The sequence below is a fragment of the Pteropus medius genome, unplaced genomic scaffold (genome assembly GCF_902729225.1).
Source record: "Pteropus medius unplaced genomic scaffold, Ma_sr-lr_union100, whole genome shotgun sequence".
In the NCBI taxonomy this organism is placed as follows: domain Eukaryota; kingdom Metazoa; phylum Chordata; class Mammalia; order Chiroptera; family Pteropodidae; genus Pteropus; species Pteropus medius.
The window spans coordinates 2,168,881-2,181,441 of NW_024350923.1; the positions used below are offsets into that span (position 1 = coordinate 2,168,881).

Sequence of the window (12,561 nt, forward strand, 5' to 3'; positions counted from 1 at the left end):
GCCTGCCCCATCTGGCAGGGGCCGTGCCCCCCACCCGCCATGGTCATGGGCTGGGGCGCCGAGGAGCAGCGGGTGGGCTGTGGGGCTGGGCGAGTTGACGCTGCCTGGTCTGGGGCCCGCGGTCAGTTCTGCTTTGTCGGCACCATGTGGCCTGGAGGAGCATCCAGCCCCCGGGTGTGAGCCCTGAGCCCGTCCCCAGACGGGGCCCCTCACCGCGGTGAGAGGTGGTGACTGCCCCCCGTGTCCGTCTGCTCATCTATGAGGGGCGGCAGCAGGGCCTCCCACGTCCTCCAGCCATGGAAAGGGTCAGAGGTCACCCATGCGCCTGGGTCTGTGTCTGCTCCGTGTCAGCCCGCGGTATCCGCGTGCCCGGACCTGCCCCACTCGCCTTCTGGGGCCGGCGCTGCGTGTCTGGGCCAGTTCGCGTGTCCCCAGAGGGCCTCTTGGCCTGCCCGCCCCACCTCCTCCGTCCACTGCAAGCAACTTCCACACGGGTTCCCCAGAACGGGGCTCTGGTCCTGACCCCGGAGGCTCACCAGCGTTCGGCCTGCAGCCTCTCGCTCTGTCCTTGTGAATGGCTTGACCGGAGCCAGACCAGGCCACTTCCTGTGTCCCAGACGGGTCCACTTCCTGTCTGGCGTCTCAGCCCCTGGTTCTCCCTGACCGGCGGCAGACGAGGGCAGCACATGGGCAGAGCCCACCGCAGACGAGGGCGGCGGGCGTCTGCAGCGTGCTGGGCCACGGCCGTCACCAGTGACACGAGTATCGGCCTCTTCCAGGCCGGGGATGAGCTGCCGGGGGGACGAAAGGGACGAAGGGCTCAGACCGCATCAGTGATGAGGTTCCCGGTCCCTGGGGCTTTGCTGAAGAAGGCGCTGGAAGGAGGTGCCCCTCCTTCAGAGGGGTTGTGTCCTGGATGTCTGGCTGGAGGCCGTGGTCCGGGCAGTGGAGCTCCGGGCAGGTGCTGCCATGCTGGACACTGGCCTGGCCCAGCGGGGCGGAGCCGGACTCATGTGTCGCTGAGTGCGAAAGGCGTCCACAGGCCTGGAAGAGGCGAAGGGGTGGCCGCTGATCTGCTGGGAGCTTGGGGTCGGTTCCTCACCCTGGTCAGACCCTGGTGGCCCCACACACCTGCCCTCTGCCCCATGCACCTGCAGAGAGCTCAGGGTCTGTTCTTCGCCCTGGTCGGGCCCTGGTGGCCCCACGCACCTGCCCTCTGCCGGCTGTCGGCACAGGACCGGGTTTTAGAGGTTGGGCCGGCGGCGTCTCTTGGCTCTGCATTCTCATGTCACAGTCGGAAGGAGCTGAAGAGCTGGACTAGGTCAGGTGACTGAGTGAGCTCGGGGAAGATTCCAGAACCCCAGGGCTTCGTGGGGACGCTGTTGCGCCTCTGAACGAATGCAGGCTTAGGGCCCTCTGGGTGGCGGAAGCGAAGTTCTGATTAAATTTTATGTTTTTGAGTAGGAATGTGCTTGCACGGTTTCCTAAGCCAGAGAACTCCCTGAGAGGCCCGCCCACCTGTGTCCCTGGTCCCTGGTCACTGGCCCTGTTAGGAGACCATTGTCACCAGCTCTCTGTTCATGTCTCCGGCGTTTTTAAAACAAAGACGAGCACGCGCGAATGTGTTTCCATTTTCATGCGTCAGGTCGCTTGGCGGGCTGGGCTTGGTCTTTTCACGTGACGGTGCCTGGAGGGGACGAGGTGAGTAGAGGTGACTAGGTCTGCACAGAGAGACCCTCGTGTGTGGCGTGTCCACCATTCCACCCAGTGAGGCCCCAGCACCCACGGCTGGTGCTCGTTCAGCCACCCGTGCCAGGCGTGCCCAGCGTCCCAGGCACCGAGGACGTGGCAGTGAACAGCACGCTCCTGACCCTGAATGCTTGTGTCCCAGTGGGGGACCTGGGCGTGAGACAGATGAATGTACCCGTGTTGTGGCCATGCTCGCTCCCGCACACACAGCCGTGCACGTGCCCGTGTGTGTGCAGCGGGCACGGCGGGGTCCTCGTGTCTGCCGTGGAGCTTCCCGGGCTCCCCCGGAGACCGCGTGGGCATTCGTGCCCAAGGGCAGGCGAGGGGGCGCCAGGCCCCGGGAGCCCTGCTTCTCTCGGCCAGGCCCGTCCTCCCAGGACGAACTCGTTGAGGACGTTGCGAGGGACGTGTGTCGGGCTCCGCTGGCGGTGTCCCGTGGGGCCGCCCCAGGCTCCCGAGGTGACTCCAGCTGTGGCGCTGGGAGCCGAGTGTCCCGAGTGTGAGGCCGGTGGAGGAGCGGGCGGGGTGAGGGCTCTGCGGGGCTGGCGGGTGGCTGATGGTCACTCTCCTGGACGTAGGGCGGGCCAGGCCCCCACGTTGGCACAGGCCCAGCCGTTGGAGCGTCAGGAACAGAAAAACAGAGAAACAGAGCTAACGCCCGCGTCCAGCGCGGGGCCCCTGGGACCTGGCAGCTCCCGCGCCCCAGCTGCAGAGCTGTCAGAGCTCAGCCACCCCCGCGTCCCCGTCCCCCGCCTCGCCCGGCTGACCGTCCTCACTGCCTCCCTGGAGAATCTCGCTTCCTCGCTTCCCGTCTGATGCACGTGACGGTGGCACTGACTGCGTTGGGGGCTCTGGGGGGTCCTGGCAGTCCCCGTCTGTGGTGCTGACCCTGTGCCACGACTTCCGGTCCCTAGATGTGCTGGGTCCCATCCCTGAGACCCGGCGCGTGGAGTGTGGGCGTCCCAGCGCCAAGGCCACCCAGCCTCGTGGTCCCAGGGCCCCCAGCGTTAGCCCCCAGGTGGCCGTGTCCTGCTTCCCACCTCGCCTGCCAGGCCATCCACTGCTGTCCAGCGGGCGGGCTCTCTCTCAGCCTGGGGGAGCCCTCTCTTACGGAGAAGCAGCTCGGTTTTCCCCATGAAGGGGCCGCAGGCCTTTCCCTGCTGCCCGAGCTGCGTGGTCTTCATCTGCCGGCTGCCGTGAGTGTCGCCGAGGTGACGGATGCCGAGGGCTCGCGAAGACAGTAGGCGGTGCTGTCCCCCACCCAGCTGGCACCCTCCCCGCGACCGAGCCAGACGCCGGCTTTGCCGTGGCGTCTTCTGTACGGACGGCAGCCCCGCCAGAGGGCTGCTCACCTCCGTTCGCATCAGCGGGGAGCGAAGACGGGGAGTCACCCCGGGCCCCAGGGCGAGCAGTGGCCTGAGCCGACTCCCTGCCCACTGCCCTCACGTGGAAGCCGGAAGCCACCCCGAGATGACAACGCACTCGTGGCAGGAGGGAAGGGGGGCCGGCGGGTCTGCACGCACCCCACAGGGTTGGTTGTGGCTCTGACCCCCGGGAGGGGGAGCCCCTCAGAGGCCTGGGGTTCCCGGTCTCGCTTCTGAAGTCCGTCCCTCTGTGCAGCCCGCTGGACAGCGGGCAGCTCCCTCCCGGCCCTCTGGCCCCTGCTCCCTCTCGGGATCCTGAGCGCCCCCAGCTAGGCCTGCCCACAGGTATCACAGGTGGCCGGCCAGGTGTTCCATCGCGGGGTTGGAGGGGACCTTTCGGGTCCCGCCCGCCCCTTGCAGGCTGACTGGGGGAGAGCACGTGTCTCCCACGTGCAAACTGCTTTACAAGCTGTGCTTCAAATCACCCCAGTTTTTTTCTGATGACGACACAGACATCTGTCAAAGTGCACAGAGGCGTAAAGAAGCAACAGAGACACCCAGACGCTTTCCGACGGCCGTAGACGCCGAGGACTCGCTTCGCAGGTTTTACGTGCCGGGCGGTTTCACACATACCTGTGCATCAACCCTGCACCCAGCGCCTACCCGAGGGCCGGTGGGTCTGCCTGTCCCAGGGCTCAGGGTGCCGTGAGGTCAAGGGCTCTGGTGGGGACGGCCATCCCCAGCGAGGCGGTAGCTGCTGGGCCGAGGAGCCGGGTCCCTGTTTGCACGCGGCTCTGTGCACGGCTGCACCTGCATGGCCGGCCCACATGGGCATCTCTCCCCTTCCTCCCTCTCCGAGTGGGTCTGACTGTTTTGGGCTAAGAGCACCCGTCCTGGGCTGTCGGCAGAGTGTGTTCTGGCCTGAGTATGTTGTAGCCCAGGGTCGAAACCCACCTTCGACAGTGCCTGGGCCACCTGAGCAAGTGACCTACGCCCTCTGAAGTTGTTGAGTAGTAATTTATAGAACTCTTGAGATAATTCTATGCAGAAACATCCCACGAGGCACTTGTTACAGCTCCTGGCATTGAGTGAGGGCACAATAAATGTTGGCCACGCACCCCCCCTCCCCCCGGTCACTGCCACCTCCATTATCGTCTGGCTCTGCTGTCGTCACGGTCACTGTCATCATTATCATCTGTCCGTGTCTCAGTGTCACTAGGGAATGCTCCGTGACAGCCAGAGGCCACCTGGCCGGCCGGCTCGCAGGCCTCGATGTGGGCCTCAGGTGATTTTCACAGCGGTTCTGCGAAGGGCGTTTGGTCGTCCGTCTTAACTCCGTTCCTGGTCGTCTGGCATCGGTCATTTCTGAAGGAGGAGTTCTAACTTTAAGGAAACCTTTTGCCTGAGGCTCACTCCCTCCCTTTGTCCCTACCAGGCTCCTCCCCACCCACCCTCAGCTCATGGAGCCCCGGGGTGAGGGGACCGCCCACGCAGGAGGAGGGCGTGGGGGAGGAGACCCCGAGACCAGACGCGGAGACGCCACACTCTCCCGTCGTCAGAGCCGGTGTTCCGTGCCGACGTGCCAGAAACGGTTCGTGTCCAGAAATCACGTTACGAGACCAGCGGGCTCGGGAGGGAGTGGGCAGGGGCCGGAGCCTGAGACGCTGAAATACGGCTCTCGCCTCTTGGAATTCTTACCGTGACGCCCTTGGTGTGTGACGCCTCAGGCCGAACCTCACGGATTATTTGGCCCTAATTGATGGTCTTCGTGTGTTAGGGGTGCTGTGACCAAGTCGCACAGACTGGCGCCATAAACAACAGGGTTTCTCGTCCCCCGGTCCTGGAGGCTGGAGCCCGAGCTCCAGGTGTAGGCGGGCAGTTCCCCCCAAGGCCTCTCTCCTGGGCACGTGGACGGCGTCCCCTCCTCTGTCCCCATGTGATTGTCCCTCTGTGTGTGTCTGTGTCCTGACACAGTCACAGTGGACTGGGGTCCACCACAGTGACCCCATTTTACCTTAACCTCCCCTTTAAAGGCCCCATCTCCAAGTACAGTCACACTCTGGGGTGCTGGGGGTCAGAGCTCCCACATACGAAGTTGGGGTTGAGACGCAGTTGCACAGATAACACTGTTCGAAACAGGACCAGCCATAGTCCACACACTCGACCACGCATTCCCCGGCCCCCAGCCGGCTCCGGCCAGGCCACCCCGGCTTTGCAAACCACGAGCGCAGGGCGAGGGGCAGCCCGCAGCGGGGCGGGCCCAGGCGTGTGCGTGAACGTGGGCCGAGCGCGCTCTGTGCTGATGGGCAGCTCCCTGCCGGACGCAGGTGGCGCTCAGATGGTGCGAACGTGGCTTCCTAACCAACGTTCGGCTGGGACCCTCGCAGCCCACGTCAACAGCACCTGCCGTAGCAGAAACGCCGCCCTAAGGGGTTCCGTTCGGGCCCAGACAGGCAGAGCGCTTTGCTGCCCGTCTGGGAGGCGGCGAGGCCCGCCCTGCCCCAGCCGCACAGCCCCAGGGGGCGCTGTCCCGCCTGCGGGGGGTCAGGCGTGTAGCCGTCACGACGGTGTCCAGCAGATGGCAGTAGAGTGCTTGAAGGAAGGGGCTCCCTTTCCCTAACTCACACACTGTGCTCTTGGCTGGTGGTGGGGTGGATGCTCTCCATAGCTGGGGTGCGCCCCAGGTCTCGGGGGAGCATGTCCCGATACGCGTGCCCCGGAGATTGGAGGCAGCCCCATCCACGTTTTTCCAGAAAGCGTCTCAGGAAAACAGTTACGACGTGGGAGTCTAAGGGGCACAGTTTGGTCTTACATTCCACTTACTCTGACCTCCGTCACCCCGTTAAGCTGCCTCCCGAGGCCCAGAAACCACGCCACCCTTTGTAAAGAAAGGGGGTTCCCAGAGCTTGTCTCGGGGGAGCGCGGGCGTCTGCTCTGGTAAGCTGGCAGGTGTCTGTGTCGAGCCAGCGCTGATTTCTGGTTCTAAATGGTAAGCGTCTGTTTATTTTCATTTCGAACTCAGAAGCCTGGCAAGAGCAGTGCAGAGAACCCCATATGCCCCCCTCCACTCAGGCCCCGCAGGAGCTTTGCCGGTTGTCCTGGTAACGTCCTTCGTGGCCGAGGGGCACGGTCTGGGCTGCCACGCGGAGCCCTTCTGTCCGGGGCGCCGTCTGCCTTCCCGTGCTGCTCGCGGGGGCCCTTTGAAGACGACGGGCCGTCGTGCGGGGGACGGTGTCTCAGTGTGGGTTTGTTCACGTGTCCTCGCGGTGAGCCCCGGGCTGTGCGTTGGTAGGAACTTCATAGAAATGGCTGTCCTGACATTGCACCCTAGCGGGTGGCCCGTTGCAGGTGACGGCCCCTCGGGCCACGTCGTCTGGGGGGTCAGCCCCGTTTCCCGGCCGCGGCCTGCCTTTCCTCTTCGTAGCTGGGAAGCGTCCGTGGGACCCGTGCGGCTGCGCGAACCCGTCCTCGTCCACTCGTGCCGCTGGCTTTAGTGCCCGTTGCTGTTTCTTGCCTGAATGAATGGCCATCTGCGGGTTCCATGCCCGTCCTGTTTCTACACTTGCTGGTTGGCTTTCCGTGGTCAGGAGCTTTCCCTTCCCGTTTATGCATTCATGCGTTTATGGACAGCAGCGTGGCCTCGTGATCACCACCTGTGGCCTTGGCCGCCAGGAGCCCCTTCGGGGAGGCTGCAGTGCCCGTCGGCCACGTCCCCGTCATCCTCCGAGCACCCCCCCGGCTCCCGTGCTGCGTTTCCTGCCTCGGCCCCGCGATCGGCCCTTTCTCCCAGGAGCCTGGCTCTCCCAAGTCGAGAGAGGTGGTTGGACCCACGATCCGGGCACGCGGTGTGTGCTCGCTGCCACTGGGCGGTGGGAGACGTCCCTGCGCACGCACGTGTGCACACCCCTCGTCGTCTTTACGTCTGTCGAAAGCCGTGCATTCGTCCTGATACCTGCCACCCCGTCCGGTGGCACAGCAAGGCTCCGAGTTGTCTGCTGACCGTGTTTGTGACGGGAGGAGCCGACCCTCGTCGGCCCATGCGTCGCTCGGCCCCCTGAATTTAGCCGGCCTCGAGCGAGAGGGGAGGCGTCCAGGCTCTGCTCGGCTAATTGCTCCATGTCACCCCTCAGCACTGATCACCCTGCGGCCCCTGGTGGGGGTGACACCGTCCCACTGGCGTGACGCAGAATCTCATACATGTAGACGAATGGTGGGGGAGGGGAAGAGTGAGCTGGAGGCCCAGTCAGCGTTTCGATGGCCATGCGCTTTCCTTCGTCCTGGCTACAGAGCTGTCACCAAGTCTGCCCTCCAAGCCGCCCTTTGGGGACAGGGGACCAGCCAGGGCACCTTGACTTCAGGAACACAAATCTCAACTCAGACTGGTTTATGATAGGCTAAAGATCTGGTTCTTTATGAAACCTGATGGTCTGGCACGGTTGTCGTTGAAGGCCTCAGGTCCCTTATTGTGTGGGCAGGCATGCAGTGGGTAGCATGTGTGTGTGTGTGTGGTGGGTGGGTAGGTGGTGGGGGTGAGAAGGCAGGAGTCTGGTCTGCTCCTCTTTCAGCTTTCCTCTCTGTCTGTCTTCTCTCTCTCTGTTTCTCTCCCTCTCTCTCTCTGTCTCTCTCTGTCTCTGTCTCTGTCTCTGTTCCCTTCTCTCTGTCTCTCTCTTCATCCTCTGTCTCTATCCTCTCTCTCTGTTTTGTCTCTGTCTCTGTTCTCTTCCTCTCTTTTCTTGTTCTCTTCTCTATTTCTTGTTTTCTTCTGTCTCTTGTCTCTGTCTTCTCTCTCTGTTCCTTTTGTCTTTCCTGATCTTTATCTTTCTTTATCTTTCCTTTTCAGCCCGACCGAAATCTTTATCTTTGTTCTTTGATCTTTCTTTTCTTTATGCGCTTTTTCTTTTTTTTTCTATCTTTTCTTTGTTCTCGATCTTTTCATCTTTATTCACGCCATTTTCACCTTCTTTTCTGTTCCCGACTTTTCTTTTCTTTTCATCTTCGATTGTTCTTTATCTTTGTCTTTTGTCTTTTTTTCCTTTCATGTCTTTTCGATCTTCTTTCTTTCATCTCTTTGTTCATCTTTGTCTTTGATCTTGATCTTTCATCTTTTCTATTTTTCTTTTTTCTTTATCTTTCATCTTTTCTTTGAGCTTTCTTCCTTTTTCGATTCATCTTATGCCTTTTATCTTTTTTTCATCTTTTCGATCTTTTTCATCTTCTTTCATCTTATCTTTTCTGTTCTCTCTCTGTCTCTCTCTCTACCCCTCTGTCTCTGTCTCTGTCTCTGTCTCTCTCTCTCTCTCTCTCTCCGCCCCCTCCACCTTCCTTTTGCTCCAACGTGTCCCTCCTTCTGCGGGGACCCAGCACCCTGGGCTTCTGTAATTTTTCCCGCTGGACGTCTAAGAAGAAAAAGAGAACGTAGCTTTCTTAATTGTTCTGACAAAGCTTCCAGCCTCAGGGGTTCACGGGCTTTTGGGGGTCCCATGGGCACCCCCAGACCATGCCTGTGGCCAGACGATGGAATATGCTGATTGCGCAGACCCATGTCTGGTGCCCGCTGCAGGAGCGGGGTGGGGTAGGCCCCCCAGACCTCTGAGTGGGGGGCTCAGGAAAAAGCAGGAGCTGTTGCCACAGCAGGAACGGGGGGCTGGGCAGGGACAAGCGACATCCTCTCCAGTAACCACCTGTTCGTAACTTAATGAGACAGTTTTACAGGAGGTGTAGCGACTGTAAGTGGAAGCTTCGCAGGTGTTTTCTTTTTTTAATTAGCGCAATTAATAGTCGCGATGTCGTCCACGTCATCCGTCCTCACTATTAGTTGGTGAGATGTCACCCTTTCTCGTGGACCGTGCAGAGGTGAATTTTCCTTGGTCTCAGTTATCAGAAGGGCGAGGTGAGCCAGCTCCCGCGCTGGCCACTGTGCAGCCCGGCCCTCTCCGCTGGCATGGCCGGCCCCTGTGCGGCCAATTCCTGCCCGCCGGGGCCTTTGCCACTGTCCATGTGGGAAGTTGGGTCAGGACTCCCGTTCCCGGCCTTTGATGGCTCCCTATCCAGACTGTTATCGGGACACGTGGGGACAGTGGGCGTCATGCCTTCGGCTCCGCCCACCGCTGGCTTCTCCCGAGGAGCCCAGGAAGTGCGGGCGGATGGGGCCGCGGGCTGGTCGGGGGCCGGGTGCTGCCCCAGCCCCGAGCAGCGTGCGCTGGCCCCGCTGCCGGAGCTGCACCGAAGCTCCCGGTCACTACCGGGGCCTCCTTGGCCCCCGTGAGCCAGGGCGGGGAGGGGCTGGTCTGGCACTGAGCCCACCTGACTCTCACAAGGACCCTGTAAGGAGTAGGGTGTCCATTTACACAGAAACATAGGCTCAGAGTGGACATTCTGGAAAATGGGTCCAGATCTGTTTGTCCCCAGAGTCTTCCAGGTTCATAAATTGCGTATGTCAACCCTAGAAGGGCTCAGAGAGGGGTCACTCATGCTAGGCGGGTCACGCCGGGGTCAGCCACGCCGGGCGGGTCACGCCGGGGTCAGCCACGCCGGGCGGGTCACGCTGGGGTTGGTCACACCTGACGGGTTACGTTTTTAAGCACTGGGGCTGCCCCTTGCCCAGACAAGGACGGCGGGGGTCTCCTGTCCCCCAGGGCTGGGCGTGGGGTCAAGGACAAGCCCGGCCAGGGGTGGGGCGTGCTGGTTGGCATTTCGTGGGCTGGCCACTGAGCCCGTGAGAAGCACACGCCGCGTCTCTGGCTGCGTCCCGCGTGACCCCCGCTCACCATGCGGACCTGTTTCAGGCCTGCAGGTACGGACACGTGCAGCACCTGGAGCATCTGCTCTTCTACGGGGCGGACATGGGGGCCCAGAACGCCTCGGGGAACACCGCCCTGCACATCTGCGCCCTCTACAACCAGGTGAGTGTCGTGCGCGCGTCCGCCGGGCCGCAGCCCCAGCCCCAGGGTGGAGGCGTTTCCCTGGTCCCCGAGGTCCAGGCAGTTCCTGGGCGTCACCAGCGAAGGTGTCCTCTGCCTCCTCCCTTTCGTTCCTCTCTTCCTCTGCCTGCGAGCAGCTCAGGTCTGGAGCGTGGCGAGAGTGGGTGCTGCGCCGAGGGGTGGGGCTGGGGAGGGACAGAGGGGAGATCAGAGGTCAGGGTGTCCAGAGGGGGCCCCCGAGCCGTGTGCACGCCCCTCGTCCTCCGTCTCTGCCATCGGCATTGTCTTCCCTGTCAAAGCAACGATTCCGTCTTTTCGGGTGAGATCTCCAGTCTTCACATAAACCCAGCCCTTTCCCCGCCCCCTCCATACTCCCTGCCCCCCTCCCCGGCCCGGTGCCCCAACCCACCCCAGTCCGCTTTGCTTCCAGCCGTCAAACCCTCCCGGATTCTTTGCCCCGGAAAACTCCTGCACACCCTTTGGGGCTCAATTCAGGTCTCCCGCCCCCAGTCAGGCCTGCCCCCCACGAGCCCGTGGAGAGAGCCGTGTTCTTTGCCTGCAGCGCTTTGCAAGACGGCCAGGTGAACGTCCCAAGACCAGGCCGTGACCGTGCCTTCCCTGCTGGTGTCCCCTCCACTGGGCCCCCACCTCAGGGGCATAAACCGCCATCCTTCAGGGTCTCGCTCGTGCCTGGCACAGGAGGGCAGCTCAGCCGGGTGGGGGCGAGGCGGCGTTGCAGCCGGTCTTCGCGAAGTATTTGCGGGGCTGCCGGCTTCCGCTCACGCAGGCGTGTCAATGCGACGTGCGTGCGGCGGGGGCGCTGGCTGGCCCGACGGTGTTTGGCAATGCCTGGCCGGGAGGCGCCAGGAAGGCACGTCGCGAGGTCTGGCCGTGGCTGGGCAAACGTCGGTGCCAACACGCGCTTCTTAATCACTGCCTTGGAGAGGGAAGACGTTCCTTAATTTTCCCCAGTAGATTTCAAGCCTATTTTATCACGAGGGGAAAAACCCAGAGTAAACATGTTTTCTGTCACTCGAAATAGCTGTGGACAAGATGTTCCTTGAAAGTGTTGGTGGCTTTTTCTTAGAAAAGGTTAAAATGTTCCGGTAGGCTGAATTCTGAGCTATGAATGGGGCTGGGTTGCTCTAGTGACCCTCCCTGGCACCAGGAGGACCCAGAGCTGACCAGGCTCTCAGGAAAAGCCCTCCCCCACGTGCCTTAGGTTAGCAGAAGGGTCAGCGAACGCTTTCTGTGAAGGGCCACAGAGACTTCATCATGGCCAGCCCACGCTGCCATTGCAGGGTGAACACGGCCACAGACAATACGTAGATGAGTAGCGTGCGCGCGTCTGTGTGCCAATAAAACTTTATTGGCAAAACAGGCAGTGGGCTGATTTAGCTGCTGGGCCACAGTTGGCCAAGCCTGGGCATGGAGGCTGCGTGTACCCCCTCTCCAGGCCTAAGTCTTGGACAGACTCCCTGCCCCAGGGCCGAGCCGCTTCCAGCATGCCGGGGTTGGGGGCTCTGTATGTGTGTGAGAGCTGTCCCCTCCCCAGGGTCTGGGGGTCATAGGGGCTCCAGCTCCAGCCCGTTGACCCTCCTCTGCAGCACAGGTGCAGACCCCTTTGGTGGCACCACCTGTTTTGACTCCTGCCCTGTACGACCTCCCAGGGGCCACTATGGAGGAGGGTCACAGGCGCTGGCCTTGGGGACCCCCAGACCCTTGACACCTGCCTAGCCAGGAACTCAGCGAGTGTTCTGAGTGCCAGCCTATCGAGTCCCTCATGCCCCTCCCGGGGCTGCTACCGTGGTTGTTGGTCCCCTCCCTCAGGCCCTGCCCGAGCCATCGGGGTATATCACTGTTGCAGTGAGGGAAGCCGGTCCAGAAGGTACCTTGGTGTCATTCAGAGAGACACGTCCTCCAGGCGCTCATAGTGACTGTCCTGGAGGGATGGAGGTCCCAGCTTTGGTCTAGCACGCCCTGCCCATCGTACACAGCCCCGAGCCCTGTCACCAACGTACAGAGCACCCGCTGTGCCCGGGTCCTCTTTTCTACACACGTGTGGTGCACGTGGCTGCATCGGGCCGGGCTCAGTACAGACGAGCGACCACTCGGCGACGTTCAGCAGAAAGGGGCCTCGAACAGGGCACTCATCGAACGGGGCACACTGTCCCACGGGTGGGGGCTCAGTCCTTTGAGTCAGGACAGGATTCAAGGAATTAGGAAGGAGCCTCTGCCGCGGAGCCGCAGTGCAGCGGACGTGGCAGTCTGGGTTCCGATTGGCTCATATCGTTACCTTGCCGTGCTGTCTCGGGCAGCCTACCGTTTCCCTGGGGCTCTGAGTTACCTCATCTGCAACGTGGGGATAATTACACCCAACTCAGTTACGAGGCTTAGAATAGAAAACAAACATAGGGTAGGCCTGGCACACAGTAGATGCTGAGTAAGTAGTGGCTGTAATGGTGGTGGTGATGCTGTTGATGGTGATGCTGTTGATGGTGATGTTGATGGTGATGTTGTTGATGGTG

The 12,561-nt window shown here is 61.8% G+C and overlaps 1 protein-coding gene across 3 annotated transcripts in view; it reads left to right on the forward strand.

Moving 5' to 3' along the window:
• Positions 1-12,561, forward strand: part of SHANK2 (SH3 and multiple ankyrin repeat domains 2) — a 404,459-nt gene that overhangs the window by 77,988 nt on the left and 313,910 nt on the right. For 2 of the 3 annotated variants that reach the window (XM_039840587.1, XM_039840588.1), the window contains exon 6: positions 9,896-10,015. In XM_039840587.1, the coding sequence (XP_039696521.1) occupies positions 9,896-10,015 (120 nt within the window). The remainder of the gene's footprint in view (positions 1-9,895; positions 10,016-12,561) is intronic. The other variant, XM_039840586.1, reaches the window with a different exon arrangement.